The following is a 27,007-nucleotide window of genomic DNA, read 5'->3' on the forward strand; positions in this document are numbered from 1 at the left end:
TCCCTCCCTCACTCCATGATCCCTCCCTCTCCATAATCCCTCCCCTCTCCATAATCCCTCCCTCACTCCATGATCCTTCCCTCTCCATAATCCCTCCCTCTCCATAATGCCTCCCCCCTCCATAATCCCTCCCTCTCACTATAATCCCTCCCTCCATAATCCCTTCCTCTCCATAATCCCTCCCTCCCTCTGTAATTCCTCCCTCTCCATAATCCCTCCGCTCTCCATAAACCCTCTCTCCCTCCATAATCCCTCCCTCTCCATAATGCCTCCCCCTCCATAATCCCTCCCTCTCACTATAATCCCTCCCTCCATAATCCCTCCCTCTCACTATAATCCCTCCCTCTCCATAATCCCTCCCTCTCCATAATCCCTCCCTCCATAATCCCTCCCTCTCCATAATCCCTCCCTCACTCCATGATCCCTCCCTTGCCATAATCCCTCCCTCCCTCCATAATCCCTCCCTCGCCATAATCCCTCCCTCTCCATAATCCCTCTCCCTCCATAATCCCTCCCTCTCACTATAATCCCTCCCTCCATAATCCCTCCCTCTCCATAATCCTTCCCTCACTCCATGATCCCTCCCTCTCCATAATCCCTCTCCCTCCATAATCCCTCCCTCTCACTATAATCCCTCCCCCCCTCCATAATCCCTCCCTCTCTCCATAATTCCTCCCTCTCTTTGTGGCCCTGCTCTCTCTCTCTCTGTGGCCCTACTCTCTGTCTCCCCACATGGCCCTGCTTTCTCTCCCTCTCTCCATGGCCTTGCTGTCTCTCTCTCTCCCCGTGACGTCTCTCTCTCTCCCTTCCCGTGTGGCCCCACTCTCCCTCTCTTCGTGGCCTCTCTCTCTGTCTGTCTCTCTCTGTGGCCCCGCCTTCATTCTCTCCACGACCCCCTTCTCTTCATGGCCCGTGTCCTCCGACACTCCCACTGGAGCTGAGGAGAAACCATTCACACAAGCTCGCCTGTTCTGCCTCCTGCCCGGGGGAAGGAGTGTCCACACCCAGCCCACAAGTTCCTGTGCCCTACTCGCCTCACGGCCCCTGTCCCACGAGCCCTCCCCTCTTCTCAGAGAGGGATTTGGTGTTTAAGCTGTGCCTTAGACGTTCTCCTTCCCTAGGCTAGAGGATTTATATTCCTAGCTAGTGCTCTCCTGCTCAGTGGTTTAGGTGCCCTGAATTGAGGTGTGGTCGGGAATGCTAATTCCAACCCAGTGTGAGGCTGGCCCTGAAAACAGTGCCCAGTCCTTCTCCCCTCATGCCTCATCCTCTGCCTCTCTGCGCCTCTCTCTCACACACTAGCACACAGGATGCACACTCACAGACACACATATGCACACACACTCATACACATGCACACACATACACACAAATGGACATTCACACTCGTGCACACTCATACATGCACATTCACTCATATGAACATTCACACACTCATACACACAAATGCACATTCACACACACGCACACACTCACACACATTCACACTCACAATGCACATTCACGCACACACAAATGCACATTCACACACATGTGCACGCTTACGCACATTCACACTCACAATGCACATTCACACACTCATACACACAAATGCACACATTCACACTCATACACACGCACATTCACTCACATGCACATTCACACACTCATACACAAATGCACATTCACACACATGCGCACACACGCACATTCACACAATGAACATTCACACACTCATACATACAAATGCACATTCTCACACACATACACACAAATGCACATTCACACACATGTACACACTCACGCACATTCACACTCACAATGCACATTCACACACTCATACACACAAATGCACATTCACATTCACACTCATGTACACACACACATTCACTCACATGCACATTCACACACATACACAAATGCGCATTCACACACATGCACACGCATGCACATTCACACAATGAACATTCACACACTCATACACACAAATGCACATTCACACACATGCACACACACACATTCACACATGCACACACTCACATATATGCACGTTCACACACATGCACATTCACACACAAATGCATTCGCACAGACACACATGCACATTCACATACATTCACACACATGCACATTCACACATGCACATTCACACACACACATGCACACACATGCACATTCACACACAAATGCACATTTGCAGACAGATACACATGCACATTCACACACATTCACATACATACAAATGCACATTCACTTTCACACACGTGCACATTCACACACACATGCACATTCATACATTCATACAGACTACAGACACACTCATGCACACTCACAGACACATGCACATTCACACACATACACAGATACATACACCACTCACACTCATACACCGACATATACACACTCATTCACACACTCATATATACACCATTCACACGCCCACTCACACATATGCACATTCACACACACATGCATGCACACACAGACACGCATACATAGACACACACTCAAACTCACACTCATACATGGACACATTCACACACACTCATACACAGTCATGCCCTTGGACACCCCAGTGGCCCCAGTGGCAGCCAGTGGATCTGTGTCTCTGTGGCATGGACAGAGAGTGGCCAGAGCCCATCTCTCTTAAGAGGCCCCAGGGCACCACCAGCTCCTTGGTGGGGACCAAGGTCACAGGCTGCAGGAGGGGCAGGAGGAGCAGTGGTGAATGCCCACCCCAGAGGCTGGTAGGGCTGGGCAGAGGGACACGATGTGACAGAGAGAGCCGCTGGGTGTGCCCAGCCAGGGGCCGGGGCAGGTGTGGGAAGTAGGCAGGCCTGTCCTGGTCTAGCAGGTCCCACTGGAGGAAGCTCCCCCGGGCTGCTTAAGACAATGAAAGCCTCCACCCTCTGTCTGGCACACTTGCAGACCGAAGTATTTTTAAACTCATTTCCCTGACCTAAAAAGGGTCTTTTTTGACTGAACACCTGGTCTTTGAGGACTGACACCAGCACTCTGCCTATAAATAGCTTTGATCGCCTGCCAGGAGGGTCGCTGTGGCTGCTGTGGTGTTCAGGGACAGCTAGGGCCTTTGCAGGTGTCTGGGGACCTAGGGTCACCTCCTGCCTATGGCCCCAGCAGGGGGGATCACATGGAGTTTTTTAAATTACAGAACTGGGAAGAGGTGCTGGGATTGATGCATGTTGTCAGCTGGCATTCTGTCGACCATGCCCAGGCAGGTGGCTGAGACCCCCCCATCTCACAGCTGCCTCCTTGCCCTTGCCCTGGTTGCTGTTCACCAAGGCTGCCTGGGTACCTTAGCATGGGGATGTGAGGGGCTGTGTGAGAGAGAGGGACTCAGGAGGGGGGTGTGGGCAGGACCAGATACCCACAGTGGCCTATGATGCCTTGGATGGGATCCTGGGTCTGTGCATTTTAAAATTAGTTTATCATCTTGTATTCTGGAAGTGTGTTCCTTATATTGAACTAGGAAAATATAGCAAATAGAACAAATCTGCCTGTATTTTTTTAAGTTAACTGAAATCCAGCCAGGCACAGTGACTCACACCTGTAATCCCAGCACTTTGGGAGGCTGAGGTAGGCAGATCACCTGAGGTCAGGAGTTCGAGACAAGCCTGGCCAGCGTGGCGAAACCCCATCTCTACTAAAAATACAAAAATTAGCTGGGCATGGTGGCAGACACCTGTAATCTCAGTTATTTGGGAGGCTGAGGCAGGAGAATTGTTTGAACCCGGGAGGCGGAGGTTGCAGTGAGCTGAGATCGCACCACTGCACTCCAGCCTGGGCAACAGAGCGAGACTCCATCTCAAAACAAAAAACAAAAAACAAAAAACCACAAATACACACACACACACACACACAAAATAAATAAAATAAAAATAAATAAATAAATAAATAAAGTTACTGAAACCCCACCACGTGTTGGTGTGCTGCCTAATTCCAGCCAATGCTTCATCTTAGCAACAGCTGAGATCTCTCTGGGCTGCATACGATCTGCCTCTGCCTTGGACCGTTTTGATGCGTCGCCTGGCAGCTTTGTACATTCATTTATCTTTTCCCACAGTTGTAATAATTGCCTGATGATTTCAAGCTTTTTTTTTTTTTTTTTTTTTTTTTTGACTGAGGTCAATTCTCTGGGCAGCATTCTTCCAATCCACCTCGTGGAAGTCCTGGGCACATCTCAGCCACTTCTCTTTCCTTCTCTTTTCTCTTCTCCTGGGGTCTTTCCCTTTTTTGGCTCTCAGCCCCAGAACTCACCTTCCTTCCCTCTTTTACCATATTTCCTGCCTCCTGAAGCCCCAGCCTCGTGTATGCTCACAGCCCTCCCAGTGGAGCAAGGAAGGTTCCAGTGTCTAGAACAGAGAGTGAGCTGTGACCAGAGGAGAGGTTGGCAGCGTTGGTACATTCGCTGAGGGATCTTGGGAGAGGTGCCTGTGGCTCAGGGTAGGCTGCGCCTCTGCCCCACTCTGCCTGGCTGGCCGGGTGTCCAGGGCAGGTGCTCCCCACGGAGGGACATCTAGGACGGGGGCTCCCTCACCACTCCCTTCTTTCATTCTTGATGTGGCCCTGGACACAGAGCAGGGACTTTAAAATTGCTCCCACAACCCACTAGTGGGTCCTGAAATCAATTAGTTGCCGGCTTGAATAAAGAGATGATACTGTGGTGTAGGGTAAATATTCTTGGCAAACTCTGGCTTTGGTGTGACATATGTGTGCAGGTGCTGCGGTGACAGCGTGCGCCCCGGTGTGTGTGGCCCGTCATTCCCACGGTTACTGCACACTCAGCCTGACACGGTTTCTGTACATGTTATAAGCAATCTTCCAGTAGGTTTTTATTTCTGAAAATTTTTTTGTGACAAAGGAGAAAAAGCTGAAAGAGGTGGTTTTTCTTTCAGACACAACCTCAAGGCAGGGCATCCCTGAGAGTGGGGCTGTCTGTGGCGCTGGGGAGGGCCTCCTATCCCAGGACGGCCAGCCTTGGCCGGGCCCCCGGGTCCTCCTGATGCTGGCCCTGCGTCGCCGCCTGCCTGGGTTGGGCTAACCCTAACCCAGCTCCAAGCACTTGCTAGTGGTGAGGCAGCCTTTGTGTTTCACCAGCCTGGATTCCAGAAGAGTGTTCCTTAGGGTCAGCAGAAACGCTCCATCTCTTCACCTGGGTTCTCGTATGTTCTAGAACGCTTTCCACCCAGGCTTTGACTACAAGAGGACACCACCCGTCCCTGTTTCAGAGCGAACGCTGTTTCTGTCCACGCACCTCTGTCCGGGGGTCGGCGCCCCTCGGCCTGGCTGTCCCATCCCCTGCTCCGCAGGCCCAGAGCCCTGGCCTTCCCCGTCTGGCACATATGTTAGTCCAGCCTGAGACCTGCTTCTGGAGCTAGAGAGGATGGGCTGGAGGGAAGGGGCTGCTGCAGTGGGTGGCCCCGGCCGAGTCTGTGCCGCCTCTGCTCCCCGAGACCTTGCGCCCCCTCTGAGACCCGCTCTTCCATCTGCACAGAGGGAGTCGTGGTGACAGGATGAGGTTTCCCGTGGAACCCTTAGGACGGCTCTGGGCGCTCGGGACTCGGTCGCTATCAGGGTCAGATGTCAGAGGTGGCCTTTGCCCTCTGCCCTCAGCCAATACTCTTCCTGATTTCCAGATTTTTCTATTTATTTCCTCTCTTGTGCTGACGGCCGGCACCATCCCCTCACACCTCCCACGCCCCTTCCTCCGTGTCTTTGGCTGAGGCCTCCTGCGGGTCCCGGACTCAGGGCGGCCTCTCCGGGCCGGCCCCAGCACCCCGAAGCTGGACTGACCCCTCTGGAGAGGAAGGCGTGTGACCCCCTGGCTCTCATCTCGCCGCCCCTCCTTGCCGCTCCCGTGGGTGGAGGTGGCCTGTAGTCATCTGCCCTCGGTTTGAAGGGACTTTGACGCTCGAATCCTTAAGGGCTCACCTGGGCTGTCCGACCTCGGCCCAGGGCTACGGCCCCGCGGCCGCCGCCTGCGCTTCCCCGACGCGAGCACCAGAGGGCGCCCAGACTCCACCAGGGCAGCGCGGGGACGGCTCCCTCCAGCCACCGCTCCCTCCAGCCCCGGACCCCGGCTCCCCGCATCCCCGAGTCCACGGCTCCTCCCAGCCCACGGACTCCGGCTCCCCCCAGGCCCCGACCCGCGGCTCCCCCAAGCCCCAGGACCCCAAGTCCACGGTTCCCTCCAGCCCCAGGATCCCGGCTCCCCACAGCCCCGGGACCCCAGATTCCCCCAGCCCCCAGACCTCGGTTCCCCGCAGCCTCCGACCCGTGGCTCCCCTCAGCCCCAGGCCCCAAGTTCACGGCTCCCCCCAGCCCCGGGTCCACGGTTTCCTCCAGCCCCGAGCCCCAAGTCCCAGGCTCCCTCCAGCCCCGGACCCCGGCTCCCCGCATCCCCGAGTCCACGGCTCCCCCCAGCCCACGGACCCCGGCTCCCCCCAGCCCCCGACCCGCGGCTCCCCCAAGCCCCAAGCCCCCAAGTTCACGGCTCCCCCCAGCCCCGGGTCCACGGTTTCCTCCAGCCCCGGGCCCCAAGTCCACGGCTCCTTCCAGCCTCGGGATCCCGGTTCCCCCCAGCCCCTGGACCTTAGCTCCTCCCAGCCCCCGACCCGTGGTTCTCCCCAACCCCAGGCCCCAAGTCCACGGATCCCTCCAGCCCCGGGACCCAAGTCCCAGGCTCCCTCCAGCCCCGGACTCCGGCTCCTCGCATCCCCGAGTCCATGGCTCCCCCCAGCCCACGGACCCCGGCTCCCCCCAGGCCCCGACCCGCGGCTCCCCCAAGCCCCAAGCCCCCAAGTTCACGGTTCCCTCCAGCCCCAGGACCCCGGCTCCCCACAGCCCCGGGACCCCAGATTTCCCCAGCCCCCAGACCTCGGTTTCCCGCAGCCTCCGACCCGTGGCTCCCCTCAGCCCCAGGCCCCAAGTTCACGGCTCCCCCCAGCCCCGGGTCCACGGTTTCCTCCAGCCCCCGGCCCCAAGTCCACGGCTGCTTCCAGCCTCGGGATCCCGGTTCCCCCCAGCCCCTGGACCTTAGCTCCTCCCAGCCCCCGACCCGTGGCTCTCCCCAACCCCAGGCCCCAAGTCCACGGATCCCTCCAGCCCCGGGTCCACGGCTCCCTTCAGCCCCAGGCCCCAAGTCCACGGCTCCTTCCAGCCCGGGACCCCAGCTCTCCCCAGCCCCGGGACCCCGGCTTGCCCCACGCCCGGGTTCCAAGTCCTCGGCTCCCCACAGGTCTGGGACCCACGGCTCCCCATAGCCCCGGCCCTCCAATCAGCGCCTCCTCACAGCCCTGGGACCCTAGCTCTCCCAAGTCCAGGGCCCACGGCTCCCCACAGCCCCGGACCCCTGCTGCCCCCAGACCCGGGACACTTCTGGAGAAGAAGCCAGGAGCTGGTCCAATGGCAGGTGCCATCTGCACCCAGCACCCCGCAATTCTGGAGAGAGCACGGAGGTGCAGGGAGAGGAGAGAGCCCGGACATGAGTAGGTAAAGTCCCCAGACGCCCACGCCGTGCTGCCAGTGCCTTTTACACGCGGAGGCTGTGGGGGCTGAAAGACTACCGGGAGCCCTGGCTTGACCAGGGCTGGAGAGGAGGAGAGCACCAGCCTGCATCCCTCGGAAGCCGAGTTGGAACTGTAGAAGGAGCCTCCTGCTGCAGTCTGCTGGTGTTCGGTGCAGATCCAAACCGTGGATGGGCTCCAGGGCACGCCCAGGAGGGGCGGCTGCTTCTCTCCCAGGTGGTGCTGGTCGCTCTGCAGCTCGGCCCTGGGGGAGCCAGGCCCAGGACAGTGCCCCAGTCGGAATCTTTGGGAGGTGGGTCCTGGACACTGGGCCAAGGCTCACCCTCTGAGGCCCCAGGCACGGGAGGGAAGATTGTGCTGTCCCTTGCCACTCACAGAATAGTAAGAAGAACAGCAGCCCTAAGAATGGGGTGCGGTGGAGTAAACACGGGCAGGCTCAACCGTGCCTTGACTTCCCAGGCTGCGCAGAGACTCTGACCCTCTTTCTGAAATGGTAGGGCCCACACTGTCCTCTCTACAGTCCCATTCCTCTGTGGAGGCTCCTGGCCGGTGGGGCCTGCCTGCTAGAGGGCCGCCTGGGCCATGAGAGCGCAGAGTTCTGGCCAGAGGCCTTCAGCTGGGATTCTGAGACCTAAGCCATGGGGTGAACAGATGCTCAAGGGGTGGGGCCTTCACGCTCCTCGCAGAGGCAGTGGGTTTATTTTGCTGTCTTTAGGTTGCAGGGTTCTAAGGCAAATCCTTACGTTAACCTCAGATCTGGAGGAAAGAGCTTTCCCAGGTGCAATGGGCTTTGCTGTCCACTTTCCCCGGAAGCAAACGCTTGGGCCCTCACCTGGGATGGAGGATTCCATCCAGGCATCAATTCTGTGTGGGGAGAGTTTTTTCCTTTGATTTCTGGCGTAATCTGTCTTCTACTCTATCTTCAGTTTTCTGATGTTCAACCCTCTTTTTTCAACCTCTTTACCCCATCTGAAAACACAGCTACCCTCATTTCCAAACCAAAGATAGCCATTAAAATGCAACCCTCCATACCACTTTCATGCCTCCCTCTTCACTAAGAGGACCCAGTGCTTGTTTATAGAGTGAAATGTGAAAAAAAATTTTGTTCTTAATTTGAGAAAATTAAGCTCAGCCAAAAAAAAAAAAAAAAAAAAAAAAGAAAGCATCTCCAAATCCAGACTTACTGTTTTCTCACTATGGTGTGATCTGCACGGATGAGAAGAGTAACACCCGTGCGGCTTCTGCTAACTGCTCTGGGGATTCCGCGGGCTGTGTCTGGGCCCCGCCTCTCCTGCACAGGGTGTGCCTCGCACACACTTGATCAGCATCGAAGGGTGCTGTTGCCCTGCCAGGCAGACGTGGCTGCCCCCGGGGTCTTCCTGGACTTGTTAACCTCCTGAGGCCCCTATGGCTCTCAGGAAGAAGCAGGAGTGGGTGGGCAATTCTAACTGAATTCTAATTGAGAAATACACTGTGATGGTAGACAGGCCACTGTGTTCCAACTCCTGTCCTTAGCCCCCAGCCCCTATGCCAAGCTTGATTTCAATCCAAAATCCTAGAAAGAGGGTTGGCAAACTTGGGCAGAGAGCCAGAGAGTAAACACCAGGCTGTGCGGGATGGGTGGTTTCTGTTGCTTTCCTCTGGGCTAGTGGAGAAGCTACTTCAGACAATACGTGAGTGAGTGTGGGTGTGTTTCAATAAAACTTTATGGATGGACACTGAAATTTGGGTTTCACGGAATTGTCACGTCGAGGAATAGCAGTCTTCGTTAGATTTTTTGTTTTTAAACATTAAAAAATGTAAAAACAGTCTCAGCCCAGGGGCTATGTGAAAACAGGCCTCAGACCAGATCTGTCCCAGAGGCCAAAATTTGCCTAGCTCTCTCCTGGAACATAAATCCCAGGGAGTGCCCAGAAACGGCAGGGTTCACGAAGGGTTTTGTGACTCCTTTTCAAGAAGTCACACGGAAGTCACTTCCTGGGCTTCTCAGCCTCCTGGAGTGGATCACCATCCGGAAAGCCAGAGCGGCCGCACTGAGGAAGGGCTGGCTCCCTGCAGGCCCGCTTGCCTCCCCAGCAGGTGCTCTGCTGCTTTCTTGCCAAATCTTGCAACTGACCAGCATTCCCTGCATGTCTGCCCCATGTTTCCCCTGTGGGTGTGATGCTGACAGCTCTGTCAACTCCCTCAGACAGTGGCGTCACGTGCCTGCCTCCTAGGACCGGTAAAAAGTCCCAAAGCCTGACCAATCCCACCCATTGAGAGAACGGAGTCTACACGCTCAATGAGAATTTCCTTCACATTCCCAGCACTACCTCGTGGAAGACGATGAGAAACACAGCTGACAGTTTGGGAGCGGGTTCTGCCACATCACAGACACTGAAGAGAGTCTCTGTAATTTCTTTAATTATTCAAACAATAGAGCACAAAGATAACAGTTTCAAGTACATTCTGATACACGTTTTGACAGGAATAGATATGCATTTAGTCATGAGGGAGGCTGGCAGCAACCACCAAGCGTACATTTTGCACAAACTCTTGGCTCCGTCAACCCTGAATGCGAAGTGGGCCCCTCGTCCTGGCGGGGCTGGGCTGCACCCTCTTGATGCCCTGTACCTAGTTTCTCTAAGCAGTGGTTTCCTTTCCTTGCCTGTGAAAAAGAGAATTTTAAATATAAAGCAGTGGGCGGATCTTAAGAAGACAGACCAGGAGGGCTGGGGACAGCACCCAGCAGCATGGACACTGCCACCGGGCCTGTCCAGGAGGCAGTGCCACCCAGGAGTCAGGATTTCCCATCTGGGTGAGGGTCTGCTCCAAGGTGCTCCAGTCACCAGCAGAGCTGCACCGTGGCCTCAGGCACCTTGGGGCTTGGTCAATGACTGGCTTCTCTCTGACCATCTGGGCCGCATGGCCACATCGCCAGGTCTGTCAACACAGCCAGAGGAGCTGCTGTGCCCAGTGCTTCTGGGTTAACTTTTGACTGACTTGAAATTATACCGAACTGTCAAAAGAACAGAAACCATCACACTTCCTCCGAGATTGTAAACATCAGCCTGGAACCTGCTGACCATCTAGAACACCAAAGAAAAGTCTTTTACAGAAAATGGCTGAGGACTGCTCCTGCACAGAGGGCCCGGCCCTGTGGAGGCTCCAGAGGCCCTGTGCCATCCACCTGGGCACACAGCCTCCCTGGAAGGCCACTCAAGGGCAGACCCTCAGCAGAGCAAACCTTCAGGGACTGGTCCCAGCCTCAGGAGCGAGCCCCTGCCAGGTGGGGCTGAAGTCTGTTCACTCCCACTCCCTAAGCCTGGACCACCTTCCACACAGGCTCCAGCTGCTAGGAGGCCCTGAGCTCATGCAGCGCCACCCTTCCAAGGCTCAGCCTGCTCAGATAATTTAGCCCAAAGCACAAAGCATGGCAGACATCTTCTGTAAGCCAAAAAACTGGTAGTAGTCCTCCACCTGGGACCCTGACAACCGCCAAGGGCAGAGACCCTCTTGGCCTCCAAGGCAGCATGAAGCATGGAAGGACCTTCCCCAGCCCAGCACCCACAGCAGCATGCTCACTCAACAGGAATCAAAGTCCACGCCTGACCGCCATGTCACACAGACAACCAGCGTAGCCTGAGGACCTCAACAGCAGCCCCGACATTCCAGCGACTGGCCCATGCCACTGTGGGCTTGCCACTCAGATTTAAGGGGACCCTCAAGAAAAGAGGATAGAGCTTCAGAGAAGATCAAACCTGGTCCTCTCTTCTAAGGATGCTTTCTGGAAGGGGCACAACAGGACCTCAGAAAGCAGCAATGGGCCTCCTCCCTACGGATCACAGACAGCACGAACAGGGTCAGGCCAGGGGTCTGCCCAGCAACCACACACAGGAGTCCTAGGAGAAGGTTCTCGGTGGCCGTCTCCAGGCCACCCCCTCTGGGCTTACACATTAGGCTTTGCTAGTTAAGGGGTGGGGTTAGGGGGACAGCACAGTCCCCATGGGTGGCACCCCCAACCTTTGGGAGCGTAGGAAGAGCGTCACACAATAAATACAAACAGAGCTGAGGTTTCTCCAGCCATGAGAAGAAAGAAGTTGGTTTGTGTGCCTACTTTGGTTACCTAAGTCAGTCAGTCTGAGTTCACAGTATAAGCAACACATCTAAATAGAATATTGGGAGCGCCTGTGAGCACTGGGTTTCCCAAGCAAAGAAGCCAAAAAAAAAAAAAAAAAAAAAAAAAGAAAAAGGGCTGCAACGGGAATTCTTAGTTATTAGATACTAAGCGGTCTGTGCATGGCACATTTTATTTCTATAAAACTATTACAAAATATTCAAAAATACATTTTAGTAAATTTACAGCAGTTATTTCTCAATTTATTAATGCAAAAACATCCTTTTGTTTTCTCTGTACAAACTGCAGGCTCCATCCTCATGGGCTCATCACTATGTGCGCTTTTAAAAAATATTATTTTCTAATAAATTCTTTGAAGTTAAAAATAACAGAGTTCTTCCAGTTTGTCAAAAAAAAAAAAAAAGAAAAGAAAAAAAGAAAAGAAAAAGAAAAAGAAAAAAAAAGCAAAGCAAAGCAAAGTGTGTTGTGTGTGTGTAACAGTCTTGGCTTCCAAGAATGTGGCAAAATGGTGAATACAAAGGGAATATGAAACCATAAAGACAACAGAGGAGATGGCTGTTACATCGGAAACTAGTTAAATTAAAATAATATATTTTCATATTTTACACTATTTCAAAAATGAAATGTAATTCAGTTAAGTATTGATCTCTCAAAAAATCTAATTTACAATTCTGTGTATAAAAATATAATTTGTGGACCCCCATGAAGCACGTTTGAGTTTGCACTTGCTGAGAAGCAGGAGATGGAAGGGAGGGATGGCAGGGACAGAGGTTTGCTTTCTGACAGCCGGGACGAGGGACATGTAGAAAAATAGACTCTGAGCAGGTTGCTTGGCCTCACAAAATAATCTTTCCCCCGTGAGTACAGTTCACATGATCATAATAAATTATCCAAGAAACAAACTATTTAAGGCTCTTGAAGGTCCGGTTCATATTATTTAAAACATCTATTCATACCAAATAAATAGCCAGGAGAGGAGGAAAAAATAACCAAAATAAAACAATAACCAAAAAATTCAAAAATTATATATCAACTAAACACAACAACAAAACTTCCCGGGGTCCTTGTTTCCTTAGAGTCTACTTTGGACTGTCCTACTTTATTATTATTATTATTATTATAATAACTCAGTCTGGTTCGTGCGCCTTTTCCGAGTGTCTTTTTGCTTTGCGTTGCTGTTGCTGCCCTGCCCCGCCCCCTCCCGCGCCCCTCCCCGGGCCCCCCAGCTTCAGCTGGACTTGACCGCCATGCCCAGCGGGTGCAGGGCCTCGCTGTCCAGGAGCCAGGTGCCTATTTGGTAGAGCAGCTGCGAGTACCAGTGGATGCCCGCGGTGGCCCCCGCACCCGTAGCGTCGGCTGCACCTGGCTTAGGCGGGGGTACTCGGCTGCCGCCGCCCCCGCGGTCCCCACCGCCGCTGTCCCCGCCGCGGTCCGTGCGCGCGGGCGCCAGTGCAGCCAGGAGCGCGTGCGCCAGGCGGAAAGGCGCGAAGGCCCGGTGCGCCCAGCCGTGCTCCTCGATGACGGCGTAGCACGAGGCCAGCACCCGGTTGATGAGGATGGTGCCCTGGGCCGTGAGCGGCGCGTAGGCGCCCGCGGCCTCCTCGCGTAGGGTCACGCTGTGTACAGCGGCGGGCAGGAGCCGGCGGTCCCCGTCGCGCTCGGCCACCACATACACGCGCTGGCCCGGGCGCACGCGGCTGGCGAACAGCGCCCGATGCCCCAGTGCGCCTTCGAAAGGCGGCCCCGCGCCTGAGAACGCCTCGGGCTCCGCGGCGGCAGAGTCGTTGTGCGGCGCCACGAAGAGCAGGTGCGCGGCGGTGAGCAGCAGGCGCTCGCGCGGCTCCCGGGTCTCGATCACATAGAAGACCTTCTTGGCGCCGTCGTCGCGGTCCAGGAAAGTGAGGAAGTCGCTGTAGAGTAGCCGGCCCTGGTCGTCCGCCGCCAGCACGCGGTCCCCGGGGCGCAGGTCCTTTACCAGCTTGGTGCCGCCCTGCTCCAGGTGCACAGTGGCCGAGCCCGGGAAGCAGCCGCCCGATTTGGCCGCCACCGAGTTCTCTGCGGGTGAGAAGAAGGGAGAGAAGAGAGGACACGGCATTGAGTTCCGAGAGGGAGGCGCGTCTCGGGGAGGAGGGCGCACGCTTGGTGCCCGCGCGCCTAGGCTAGGGATGCGCTCAGCGCTGGGCGGGGCGATTGATTCCAGTTGGGTCCCGCACAGACCTCCCTCCCCCAACCCCACCGCCCCAGGGACAGGATTCCGACGCAGGCACATTCCTTAACAACTCTCTAAGTCTGCGCTGGCGGTGACAGAGGTTGGCTGGCGTTTCCTGCAGAGGCCGGTGACACTCCTTCCTTCCGCCTTCCTCCAACCCCACCCCCAGCGCCGCACACACCCCCGCCTCGCCGCGAATCCATCCAGAGGGTGTTTGCTCTGCACTTGGATTCCTCTGGAAGCCTCCTTGAGATCCCGCGGGCGCCGGGCGCACCCTCCTTCCCTCCCGCCCCGGCGCGGGGCGCGGCGCCTGCTCGCGCGCTCAGCACCCGGGCTGCGCGGCGGAAACCCCTGGCCCGCCGACCCGCCAGCCCTCCACCCTGCCGCGCCTCGGCGTGGGCCTGCGGAGGGGCGGGGGCGGGGAGTGAAAAATAGCTGCAGTAGTTGTAGCAACTGGACAAACATTCCAGAGATTGGCCGAGGTGTGAAAATCCGAGGCTTGTGTGGATTTTCTAATTAAAATCCAATAAAGGGCCCAGCATTGTCATTGTGATTTCTGGGATAAACAGGAGACACTCTTGGAAGCGGACACTTCCATTTTCTCCCCTCCCTTTTCTCAGCTCACTCTCTCCCCAGCTCGCGGGCCTCCCCCTCCCTATTTGCTCAGGTGCAAACCCCCCCGTGTGCAATTCACAAGCACTATTTGCACAGCCAGGCCTCTCTTCCAAGCACTCAAGATGTGTATTTGAATTTTAAATGGCGGGGCCTGTTCGGAGCGCTGGAAGCTCCGAGTCTCAAGGCCCCTTGACTACCCGCTTTCTCGAGCCCTCTGTCGCTCTCTGAGGCTCACTGTCCCGAGGACAATAATTGAAGTTGGGGCGGAGCGCAGGGGGCCGGGGAGGAGGGCGGGGAGGGCCGTCTTCTTTGCATTCCAATCTCTGGGATCATGCTTTTTGCAAATAGAGATTGCCAGAAAGAATCTTCCTGCTGGAATTACAGGGGGCTTTTAATCTTCTCATCGGTTTCTCCGGCATGAAGTGCGGGGCTGGCCGTTGGAGGCCCTCCGTAGCTCCCCGGAATGCGACCCCGGGCGCTGGCTAGCCCGAGTCGTCGAGTCGCACGGCCCGGCTTGACACGCTGCGCCCCGCGCCCCCGCCCGTGTGCGCAGAATGCCAATGAGCGGCTCCCGCGCCGCGGCTCTGCTCTCCCGGCGCGATCCGGCGGATGGATTAGCGCTGCTCACTTGGGAGGAGGCCTCCGGAGACCCCCGCTAGGGGGACCCCGAGGGCAGGGAGCCGGGGAGGAGGTTTTGCTCAGGGAGCGCCCTGGGCCCAGGGGCCGCCGCCGAGGCCGCGAGGTGGGGGTGCCGCCTCCTGCCTCCCTGCGGCCGGGAGCTCTCTGGGCCGCACACCCGCCCCTGCCGCCCCCGCTCCACGCCTTTGCTTTCTGTGGGGACTAGAAGCCACGCTTGCCTTTACCTACAAGTGTGCCTTGACACCTTTAAAGTGTTTTCCTACTAACATATTGCCATTAACTTGGAATTTAGGAGACAAGTAGGGAAACCTGGAAGGGGGGTGAGGAAGGCAGAGTTTCCCCGAAATTCACCGTGAACGGCTTTGCTAAATGTGCCGATTTATGCGGGCGGAGGAGAGCGTTGTGCACACAGCCCCAGGCCGGAGGTTCGCGTGCGCGCGATGGCGCCTCCTCTACCGCTGTTCCTCGCCAGCAACAGCGTGTGGCGTTGCAGGCCCAGAGAAGGCAGCCTCACGCCGACTCGGGCCGGCTTTCCGGGACTTGCCCGCCGCCCAGGGCGTCCCAGCCCGGCTCCCAATAGGAACGCAGGCTTCGGGCGCGCGGCCTCCAGATGCTGGAGGTGGTTACCCCTGGGTTTACTGCCGCCCACCAGGCCTCTCCCCAAAGGCTCAGCGAGTGAGCGAAGGCAGCTTAGGATCCACGGGCGCCCGGCCGGGAGGAGCCAGGACGCGGGCTCCGGGGCAGGACAGACGCCCCTGCGCTTGGGACAGCCGGTGGGGGCAGTTGGTTCTTAAGCCCTAAACGAGAGGAAGGAGCTCGCCCAGACCTGGCTAACCGCGCAGTGCTGCCTTCCCTCCCCCAGTCACGCTTTCCCACCCCCCTGCAGTGGGGGCTCCAGAAGCTGGCAGGAAGCCACAGGACCCCACCTCGGGTCATGGAGAACCCTGGGCTCTGTGGCCTCAAAGGTAGGGGTGAGTTCGAGGGGCCGGCACCTCACAGGGCAGGTTCCCACCGCGGAAACGCAGTCATCGCCCAGTGCCCCTGCTCCTGGCCCTCAGCCTACCCCCAGGTTTCTTTTTCCCTTGAATTAAGCCGGGGGTCTGCCAGTGGCCTTCCGTGGGGGCGGATCGGGGGTCCAGGGCCAGCTTACCTGCTTTCACCGAGCAGTGGATGTGCGCCTTGGACTCGTAGTACACCCAGTCGAAGCCGGCCTCCACCGCCAGGCGGGCCAGCATGCCGTACTTGCTGCGGTCGCGGTCGGACGTGGTGATGTCCACTGCGCGGCCCTCGTAGTGCAGAGACTCCTCTGAGTGGTGGCCATCCTCGTCCCAGCCCTCGGTCACCCGCAGTTTCACTCCTGGCCACTGGTTCATCACCGAAATGGCCAAAGCGTTCAACTTGTCCTTACACCTCTGCGAAGACAAGGGGACCCCCACCGACGGACACATTAGCCTGGGCGGACGCCACCCCTCCCGGCCCCTCCGTCAGGCTGCCCTGCCCAGTCTCAAGGCGCGAGGGCCATGCGGAGAGGTGGGGAGACGGGAGTTGGAACGGCCCAAACACACGGAAGAGCTGAGCCCCGGGCTGGGGAAGAGGGGCAGCATTTGCGGAGGAGCATGGAGGAGCACGTCCTCTCAGAGTAGAGCTGGGGGCCTTTCTCCAGGTCCTGTAACAGCCGATGCTCCTAGCGGGGCCTAAGAAGCAAATAAAGTTTCTCTGAAACAAGGGACCTGCATGATTCGGACATCAACTCCGGGACCCTCCAGGGGCACCTTCTGCGATACCCGCCCCGCCCCCACGTTGCCTTCCACTTCCAGCCCCCCTTCTGCGGCCCCTTTCTCCACCTGCGAAGGCTCCACCTTCTCTCCGTGTAGAATCCCTCACAGCAGGCCTGACAGATACCTGGGTGCAAGTTCCCAGAAATAAAGAAAAATGCACTGCGCGTTTCTTTGAGAATTGAAGGCCTTGCATTTATTTGCCTCAGGCCCTAACCCTATCCGAGGCAGAGGGGAGGCCAGAAGCCGCTGGCGGGGCTGCAGGGTGGTCGGGAGCCCAGGTGGAAGGCGGCTAGGTGAGTTACCACTTGCAGCACGGGCTGGGGCCGGGACAGACATTCTTTATCTGGACAGCCACATTCTTTTTGCCCGTGGAACTCTTTTCTGCCTGGCTTTTCTGTGGTCTGATTGTGTTTCTTGTTTTCTTTAACCTGTTCCCTTCCTCCCCTCTTGTTTTCTTGGCCCCAGCATAGAATGGTGTCCAGCAAGTTTGAAGAGCAAACTGAAGAGGTGGAGGGAGGGGGAGGGGTTTGAGAGGAGGGGGAGGGGAGCCAGGAAGGCCTGAGGTCTCCAAGTCCTCCGCCTGGGGAGTCTCCCAGGAAGTTGCCTGGTAGGAATCAGGAAGCACTGACTAGGCAGATGCAGACGGGGTTACCTGACACTCAGATTGTGGGGGTTCCCTTGGGTCACTTTCAGATAAGGATGCGACAGAAAGCAGTTGAATCCACTGTGTGTGTTTGTGGGGGCACTGACTTGCTTCCTGGATGTTTATCCTGCTGCTGCTGGTGGGACACGGGATTTACAGAGGGGGAACTGGCACAGATGATGATGGTGGCATCCCCCAAGAAGCTGCGCCAAGTGGAGGCCGAGGGGCAATTTCAAGGTGACTGCTGCAGAGGGCGGGGCTGACCTCTAACCTCCTCCAGTCTGGAAGGATGCTCTGCTTGGAGTCTGGTTGTCGCGATGGAAGGACAGCTTCTGTCCAGGGCCCTAACTGTGGCGTGGGTGGGGGGACCCTTTCGAGAGGGTGGGGCGAGGACGCTGGCCCCACTGCTGCCGCGCTTTAAGGGGACGTGACAAATTGCGCAACAGGAAAAGTCCTGTGTATCTGGCAGCAATAAAAACCAGTAATATGGTTGTAGAGTTAAACATACAACAACTGGGGGTGGGGTAGGGCTGGGGGCCGCCCTGGTAACAGGTCAGTGCCTGCAGGTTTCTGGGCCTGCCAGCAGTTAAAGAAAAAAAAGTCGGAAGGGCAGAATTTGAGTGAGGTCATCTTGAGGATTGAACGCGTTTTACATGAAAATCAATCAGTAAACCAGGGTCAGTTTAGAGCTGTGATGTGAGGCCCGTTGCGCGCAGGCGCACACCACCAACACGCACACGGACCCCCCATGCAAGCCCCCCACCCCACCGCAGCTCCCTCCCCTGGGGCTTCGCCGATGAAGCTTTAAATAGCTTCCCAGGAGGGCAGCCAGGGAAAGGGCGGCAGGGTGAGGAGGACCCGGCCCCCAGCTCTGGGAACTGCGCCACTTGGGCAGGCATGGAGGACCCGGGGCAGGGAGACCCCGGCCTAGCCGGGCCGCGACGGGAGGTGGCAGCGCGGGTGAGGGGCGGAGGCCGAGGGTTGCCGGAGTTGGCGCCCCCGCCCCTCGAGCCCTCCCCCGGCCGGGCTCCGTGCGGCCTCGGCTGGCGGCCTCTCCTCCGCCCGCGCTGGGCGGGATTGTCGCAGGCAAAGCCGGGAAGCCCAGGCCGGTTATTAATTCATTGGGTCGTGTGCCGCGAATCAAGCCCGACTCTGTGCAGCCACCGTGAAGCCCAGCAGGGCCGCCGGGGCCGGGCTTTGTGTCGGCTGAGGCCAAGTTGTTCCCCACGCCTGAGCTCCTGCCCACCTCCCTGATCTGCGAGCCGCGCCGACTGTCACCGCCAGCAGCCGGTGGGCTTCCCCCAGCGCGGGGGTGGGGGCGTCCCAACCTCAGAACAGCCCCAGCCCCCAAAACGCACCTCTCTCCACTGTCCTTTCCCCAGGCTTGGTGGAACAGCCCCTCCCCAAACCCACACCTGAGCGTCTTTCCTGGCGGCCCCAGAGCGCACAGGAAATCTATTTAGTGTGGCGGCTTGGGACCCTACTCCAGGCTTCAGATCCGGCCCTCGGGCCTCCTTCCCCCTGGGACCCCCCTGGCCGCCAGCACCCTCGCCTGGCACCCTAGGCCAGCGCAGGGAGAGCGTGTCTGTCTGCGCTTTCCTCTCCCGGGTTAATATTAACCGGCAGCTCCTGCGTTCCAGAACTGCTCTGAAAGTTCCACTGGGGACGATCTCGCCATGGTTGAGGGACTTGGGCGGCAGTCACATTAGAGACCCAGAGACAGGGAGGGAGACAGAAGAGGAGGACCACGCAGCTGGGGCAGAGCCTAGGTGGTTATTTAAAATGAGGGCGTCCGAGCAGGCTCCCCAAACCTCCCACGGGCCTGGGGCTCCCCTGCCTCCTCCTTCACCCGGCCCCTGCCCTCAGCACCCGAGCCTCCGCCTTCCCCATCCCTTCCTCCCCCACCCTTAACTCCTGGAATCGGGAGAAGGAAGGTAGGGGAGGGATCAACTGGGGGTACCTCACAGACTGCCAGCCCCTACCCCCCTCGGTTTTAGGGGACCTTTGTGGGGTCTGCCTGATAATCCCGGCCTGGCCCTCCCCACCCAACCCCCACTTGGGCCGTCCTTCCCCCTCCTTTTGTGTTGGGAACGGGAATAGCCACTGCCCAAGGAAAAAAGTATTTGTTTTCGTTTCGTTCGTCTGAGGGAAGTTGACAGAAGGTCAGAAGTTCAAATGCTGCCTGTGCGCGCGGCGGCGAGAGTGGCCGGGCGCCGGGCCGCTGGGCCCTGCGTCCCCGGGTAGGGCGGGCGGGGGTCGGGGGTAGGCCCCCTGTCTGGGGGCTCCGGCTGGGACGCGGAGGCCCAGAGGCCGGGCAGGCGGCGGACTAGGGAGGGGGGCGCGGCCCAGGGCAGGCCGGCGGAGCCCGCGCTGCGCCCTGGTCCCTGCGCGGGCGCCCCCATCTCCGCGCCTCCGCCGCCGGGGTCGCTACCGCGAACCCGGCGCTGCTGTTAGCTCCTGCGTTGCCTGCGCTCCGGCGCGTGGAGCGGCAGAGCCCGGCGGCTCCAGCCCAACCCCGCGCGCACTGAAACCCTAGCCGCGGGGGATCGATAACCCAGGAGTAAGTGGGGCTGCATGCGTCTGCCTCGCTGCGCGGCTCTGCGCGCTTGCAGCTTTGCAGCAAGGCGGCAAGGCCCGAGTCCTGGGAAGGGGTGCAAGCCCAGGACCCCTTCTGCAGTATTGGCCTCCCGCAGACCAGGGCAGAAGCTGACCCACTCTGGCTCTGGGACCTCGGGTGTCCACGCCCCCGCTGCTCTCTCCGCAGCGCCTCCCTCCTATCGGGTTCCGAGGGACCCTGGCAAGTCCCCTCCTCCGCTGGGAGCGAGGGTGACGAGAGGATGGGCGCCCCAGGCTAGCCGGAGAACTCCCTCCAGCCAGCTGCACACACCGGGCACCCCGTGGCCCGTGCAGAGTTAACTGTGGATCGCGCTGCTCTCTGGCACTGGCGCGCGCGTCCACACTCGCGGTCCAGATTTAAGGTGGTCGGAAGCAGATGAGGGAGAACAAGGAAATCAGGACCATTTCCCATTCCTCTCCTTTCCGACAGCTGGAGCAGGCTACCTCGCCTGCTCCTCGCCTTTCTCGGCCCCAAGCAAGCCTGGGAATCGGGTCGGGGAAGCAGGGCGGCCCAGAGGTAGCTCCTCTCTCTCTGCCGTCCGTACCCTCCCCCTGCACTTGCGCCCCACCAGCGCCACTCCATCAGCCACTGTGCGCACCTAGCCCTAAAGGTAGGACTTGAATATTTTAATAGGGCAATAAAAAGGATGTTGACCTATATTTGCAAGGAAACCCATTTCTGGCTTCAGTTATACGTGCATGGAGTTTCAGAAAGTCTAGAATTGGCTGGGAGATTGGCAGCTCAGAAATCTCAAAGGAGGTGGGGAGAGAGAGAGGAATTCATATTTTGCTTAGCTTCCCCTCCCCCCACACTAATATTTATTCTCTCTTAATTCTTATGCAAGCAGGTTGAAAACTAAAGTGATGCAATGCCAATAAGTTCTAAGTCCCTCCCCTAAGGTACCTCGGGCTTGGAAGAAGGAAAGAGCATCCTTAAAGAAATATCAATACATTCACACTCTGATGGGCACAATTGCGGACATGCAATCGCAAAGCCAGCTCTGCGATACAGCCAGGGACCCAGGGACGGGCGGAGTCGCCTCTGGAGCCCCTGCCTTTTGTCAGAACTGCCTCCTGGCTTTTCCAGTTGAGAATTCTTTGGTGGGGAGGTGTAGGGTGGGGGTTGTAGTGGGAAAGAAAACCACAGAGGTGACGGGAAACGTGGGGGCCCTGAGCTCCAATGCCCAAAGCTACGTTCGTTGCAGAGTGCCCGGAGGCCACTCCGTGTTTGTGGGAGGGGGATTCCCACCCTCTCCTTCCATTTCCACTCCTGACTTGGAAAGGGCCGACACCCCCCAAGTGAAGGTCTCCCCAAGTTACAAGCCAGGGCAGAAGTAGGATGGGGAAGGCCGTTGTAGCAAGACTCATCAAATCAGGGCCATAATGAACCACGTCTGTTAACGTCCTCACCCCCACCACACCCTAAACTTCTCCAGCTGGACCCTTGACCTCCATTCTCCTCCAGGAACAGGAAGAGATGGGGGGCGGGCAGGTGGGTGGGGAAGAAGTGGGTGAAATCACCTTCCTATCTGCCCGAAGAGCAAACAGAGTTAAGTCTGGAAGTGTTCGGCTTCTCCTAACCCCCTGGAAAGCCACACATTCCACGCCCCGGCGCTGGGTTCCTACCTGAGTCATCAGCCTGTCCGCTCCGGTGTTTTCTTCATCCTTAAATATGATGTCGGGGTTGTAATTGGGGGTGAGTTCCTTAAATCTCTCGGAGTTTCTGGAGATCTTCCCTTCATATCTCCCGCTGGCGCCTAGGGTCTTCTCAGCCACATTGGGGATAAACTGCTTGTAGGCTAAAGGGGTCAGCTTTTTGGGGTGCCGCCGCTTCCCGAACCCCCTGCCCGGTCCGCACGCCAGTCCCGAGCACACCAGCAGCGAGGAGACGAGGACTAGCAGCAGACATCTCGCCAGCAGCAGCATCTCGCCCATGGAACTGATGACTTCCGAGCTGTCCCCGTGCGGGTCCGTGCGCGAGTGCGCGCGGCGGGTGTGTGCGTGTGCGCTCTCTCTTGCGCTCTCCCTTCCTCGCTCCGGCTCGCCCGCCCGCTCGCTCCCTCGCCGGCTGCCTCGCTCTTTCTCTTCCTATATAACCTTGCCTGCCGCGGCTGCGGGGCACTCTCCACCGCTCCCCACCCAGACAGGGGCTGGAATGGCAGGCTGCCGGCCGCTGATAACGGAACACATCGGAGTTGGGTCGCGAGACAGCAATCAAAAGACAAAAAGAGTCTGATTTTAAATGGTAGCAAGCCTGGAGAGCTTGTGAGAGAGGCTGCCTTTAGCACTATATTATAGCTGCCAGGGGCGCATCTGATTGGCCAAAGCCGCACAAGCTTGTCTTCTGATGTTAACCCTGAAGAAGACTACATTTTTTTTTTCTGTTGCTGCTGTTGCTTTATTTTCACCTGAAGGCTTCGAGTTTAAAAAAAAAAATCTTTCCTGAGATAAAGGTGGGCGGGAGGGAGGAGCGCATGTCTTGTGGAAACAGCAGTTACTCCCGGCTTTGTGTACACCCTTGTGTTTCCCCCTGACTTTGCCTGGAATGGTAGGTGCTTCAGTTAAAACCAACTTAAGTTTTTAAAGGACAGTTTAAACCCCCCCCACCACCACCAAGCTTCAGTCATCAAGCACAGAGTCGTTCACACATTTGAGGGGCACAGCTGCCCAGCTGTTATTTAATTTTTCTTCCCCAGGGACTTTAGAGTGCAGGCTCCTTCTCCCTGCATTTTGAAGAAAGAGGACTGAGCCCCTCCTGAAGAGTCAGCCTCTGTGGACCGAGGATAATTATGAGTGACCATAACTTAAAGCACTGGCATTCGAAATGCTTTAAGCGCCTTAGAAAAATGTAAAAATAGTGCTCTTTTATTGTGCTTCAATTAATACTTTTTTTTTTTTGGTAGAGCTCTGCAAATGGGATGGAGGCGTGCTCAAGGGCAGGTACAGAGTGAACTGCGGGCGTCAGGGTGGATAGGCAAAGTAGGTCTGGGGCCTGCACCCCAGCACAGAGGAGAGAGTGGGGGTCAGTGTGTGCGCTGGGTGTGTGGAGGCCATTGCAGGGTGTGTTGGGGGGGGGCAGGCGAGTGGGCGAAGCTGTACTCACACAACCCCCACGATCGATCAGAGCAAAGTGCAGAGCCAGGGATGAGCTGAATGTGGAATTCAGGCTCCTTGCAAAGCTGGCCTTGTGTGGGGGCTCAGCAGGCCACCAGCCTTCAGGCACAGGAGCCACCAGGTCCTAGGGGCTGCAGCCCAAGAGGTCAGGGGCCTTGGGGGAACAGTGTTCTGGTTAATGAGGGGCTTCCTAGAAAGAGGGCACAGTGCCTAGGAGTCGGCAATCTTTGAGTCTATCATCACCTCACTTTTTGCAGAAAAAGTGAAAAAAAATCTCAAAAGTCCTAATTAAATGAGGAAAATAAAATTTGAAGCTCCCCCCAACCCTGCTTTTTTTTTTTTTTGACAGATCGTGCCCTTCCCCTCCTCATCCCCCATCCCACTCATGTACAATCATTCCTCTAGCATAGGATGAGGGAGTGAGGGTTATTTACGTGGAGGGGAAATCCTGACCCTGAGGAGTCATCAGATGCTGCCAATGGGGCCCTGTGAAGTTAAACACTCTCCCTTGACCCCAGGCCGTTGGAGTGGAGGGGGAGAGGCCCCTCGTGAAGCTCATTCCTCAAACAATGGAAGTTTCCAGAAGTTTCCTTTGCAGATCAACTTCGTGTGTGTGTGGTGGGGGAGAGAAGGAGAGGAGCATCTGAAGATATGTGTCTTGGGCATAAGAGGCTGAACGTTAACAACACTTGGAGATCTGGGTCCCTTCTGGGAGGTTGACCCAGGCTCCCCATCCCACCTCTCTTTCTTGTTCTTTTCCATGGTTTGTGAAGCATCATGATCCCCGGAGGAGAGCGCCATGCGGGAGCAGCGTCCACTTGCCCAGGCCCTGGCAGTCTCCACTGAGTGGAGCCGGAGCTCAGCTGAACACAGGGGTTCTCCAGGTGGTGTGTCTGCGCTGCCTGTCCTATTCCCAGTAAAAACAGACACAAAACAGGACCCGGGTCCTCTCCAGAGGAGGCCGACCTGTTTGATGTGTCTACCTGCACAGCATGTGGATGTCACATCACTGGGTGGTGCCTGGGCTGGACCAGCGACCTGGCCCAGTGGGACACTTGCAAACCTTTTGACCACCCTGCCCTCCACCCTTGGCATCTCCTCTTGCTCCAGTCCCTCCTCCCCTCCCCCCCGCCCCGTCTTTCCCCGATACCTACTCCTTACAAATGCAGGTGAGTACAGAAGGCCCCCCACAGGGGTTGCCACCCTGGGGCCTGAGAGATTGGGTGTGCAGGCCCGCCGGGAGGTGGCATGTGCACACAGCTCACCTCTGCAAAGGGCAGGTGGGCGGGGTGTGCTTTGGAAGCAAAAACCTGAGCTGCACAGAGTTCTGCGTGGGCACAGCTGGACGTGGGGTGCCCCCAGGTGCGGTCAGCTCCCTCTTGGCAGACTGCAGGGAGAAGATGTGGCTTGGCATTGAGCTTGGGTGACTCAGGGCATTTCCTGAAACTTCCCTGCCCCAAGGGATGGCGTGGGGCCCCCTCCCTCCCCTCCATCTCCAGACAGCCCTGGACACCCTGGAGAGCACATCAGGGGCCGCCCCCCTTGTGGACTGACCAGTCCTCCAGAGTGAAATAATGATAGGCCAGAAAGCCTGCCCCCACGCCTAAGTTCAGAGGGCCTGCGCCTCCGCGTGGGTTGGGGGAACTCGGCACAGAAAGTAATCCCAATTATGTGTATTGTCTTAGAACCAGGCTGCTGACTGAGCCCCCCAGAGAAGCTGCTGCTCTGCCCTCCCGCCCCTCACTCCAGGTTCTTCCATCCCACCCGCTCCCCACGGTCCAGCACTGCCTTCCCCGCCAGACGCCAGGCAGTTCTATCTCTTTGCCTTTCCCCACCCGCCCCCAGCAAGTCCATTTGGCCCCCTCCCCGCACCAGCAGAGGCTCCAAAGCCCAGCCTCCCTGACAAGGCCAGACATCCAGACATGCTGGGGCTCCATTATTCATCTACCTGGGCTCTGCCTCTCTTCCTTGGGGTCATGCGCATCCCTCCCTCGCTCCTTCCTCCAGCTTTCCCTCCCCCGCCCTCCCCCACCTCCACCCCGTGCCCAGCATCCCTGCTGAGGACAGAAGCTGCCTCCTCTTCTGCCCCAGCCCCCAGGCTCCCTCCTGGGCACTGCCCCTGCCCCTCCTTCCGGCCCCTGCCGCTAGATGGCCTCCTCACTCTGCCTTCGGCTCAGGCTTGGCCGGTTTGGGAAATCCCCGCAGTCCCAGGTTGGGAGGCCTGGAAGCCAGGCAGCCTCCTGGTTCATCCTCCCCGGCCCCATCAGCAGTTTCTGCGTCCCCCTCATCTCCCCTTCCCTTCCCCAGATTTGTACCCGCTGGGCCCTGCAGTTATGGAGGCCGCCTGCCTAGCGTCTCCAGGTGCTGCCTCTATTTCTAGTCTCTGGGGTTGGCCTCTAATCTTTCATGTCCTTCTCCCGTTTGATTTTTCTTCCTTATAGTAATTCCACGCAATCTCTTTCCATCCCGCCATCCAGTCTCCACTTCTTTCTGGATTTTCCTGGTTTTGGCCAGTGGTACTTCTGCACTCCAGTTCTCTTGTGACTGCATCCAGTGCTCTTTGGATTTGGGAGGGATGCTGCACCTTAGCCCCCTTTCCCTAACTCCAGGGTTCTCCCCATCCCTGGGCCCTGGGGATGTGAGTCTCCAGCTTCCTGGAGGGCTCAGGCTCTGGACAGTCCAGGAAACCCAGCCACACTCTGCACAGCACCCTGACAGTGGCCTGGCTGCAGGTGGATTGAGGCAACACTCTCCTCTCCGTGCCAAAGCCCAGGAGCTTTGGGGTGGCTGCAGGGCTCTCTGGACTCCTGCAACCACATCCTCATGGCACCAGTGCTGAGGGCAGGCCAGCTGGGAGGCAGCTGCCAAGACACACAAGGCCTCAGGGGACCGTGCCGGCACGTGGAGCCAGCTCTGCTGGGTGCCCACTGTGCAGCGTTTCTCAGCAGTGCCGTGCAGCGGGCACCGGGCCACCCCCAAGCCGCCCACAGGCCCCATGACTGTGGCTGCAGCCCCGTTTCTTCCCGGCCTGGGCTACTCTGTGAAGCAGGGTGCAGGAAACCCTTTGGTGACTGGGATTCCCACCCTCATGCCTGCTTGCCTGCACAACAAGCCCTGTGGAGCCCGGTGGAGTCCCTTGGAGACCCGGCTCACATGCATAAGGGTTGCAGGCTCTGAGAGATGAGGACCCTGCAGTTTCTGGGGATGCTGGAAAGATCACACAGCCAGCTCTGTCAAAGTAGACATCCTAGGGCAGGCTATCAGCTCAGATGTGAACGTGCAGCCTGAACTATGTTGCTGTGTGACTTTGAGTTGATTTTCTCTCTTTAGACCATTGTCTGCCTTTGTTGAGTCACTTCGTCTTCATTTTAAGTAATGGGCCTTTCTTCTTAGGTCTAAATAATGCCTCAGGTGTGCGCCTCTGTACAATTTCAAAGTGGTCTAGCACCATTGTCTGGGGAGCCTGAAGCTACATTTGGGAGCTGGAAAGGAGGCACAGTGTGGGCAGGTGGCCTTGTGCCCAGGGAGGAAGGGACCCTGCTGAGTCTATATGCTGCTCTTTGCACCCCAGCTACCTAGAGATCCTTCCACGAGACCATCATTCCTTCCATCTTGGAGCCTAGTTAAGACACAGATGCCGTAGACAGTTGATGTATTAAACCCTTGTGCACAGGAGAAACACCTGGGGACTGAAAAAAAGCCAACAGGCAGTGCTGGGGCCTCACTCCTGAGCACTCAAATCAGAATTTC

The 27,007-nt window shown here is 57.5% G+C and overlaps 1 protein-coding gene and 1 long non-coding RNA gene across 2 annotated transcripts; one reads left to right on the forward strand and one right to left on the reverse strand.

Moving 5' to 3' along the window:
- Positions 1 to 9,909: 9,909 nt before the first annotated feature.
- SHH (sonic hedgehog signaling molecule) lies at positions 9,910 to 22,410 on the reverse strand. The gene is made up of 3 exons (XM_001106515.5): positions 21,770 to 22,410; positions 16,257 to 16,518; positions 9,910 to 13,698 (listed from the first exon to the last, which is right to left on the reverse strand). The coding sequence occupies exons 1-3, from the start codon at positions 22,076 to 22,078 to the stop codon at positions 12,872 to 12,874; spliced, it is 1,398 nt and encodes a 465-aa protein (XP_001106515.3). The 5' UTR covers positions 22,079 to 22,410; the 3' UTR covers positions 9,910 to 12,871.
- LOC144340035 (uncharacterized) lies at positions 21,702 to 26,586 on the forward strand. Its single transcript, XR_013415755.1, has 3 exons — positions 21,702 to 21,839; positions 23,047 to 23,083; positions 24,031 to 26,586. It is a non-coding gene; the product is annotated as an uncharacterized LOC144340035 (long non-coding RNA).
- Positions 26,587 to 27,007: the final 421 nt, after the last annotated feature.

Source organism: Macaca mulatta, chromosome 3, assembly GCF_049350105.2.
Source record: "Macaca mulatta isolate MMU2019108-1 chromosome 3, T2T-MMU8v2.0, whole genome shotgun sequence".
Classification (NCBI taxonomy): domain Eukaryota; kingdom Metazoa; phylum Chordata; class Mammalia; order Primates; family Cercopithecidae; genus Macaca; species Macaca mulatta.

Bases quoted from the DNA above. Each gene is read 5' to 3' on its own strand.
- SHH (XM_001106515.5), bottom strand. From the start codon at position 22,078: ATGGGCGAGATGCTGCTGCTGGCGAGATGTCTGCTGCTAGTCCTCGTC. The intron at 16,519-21,769 runs GTAGGAACCCAG...TTGTCTTCGCAG, and splicing joins CGGACAGGCTGATGACTCAG to AGGTGTAAGGACAAGTTGAA. The intron at 13,699-16,256 runs GTAAGCTGGCCC...TCTCACCCGCAG, and splicing joins CCACTGCTCGGTGAAAGCAG to AGAACTCGGTGGCGGCCAAA.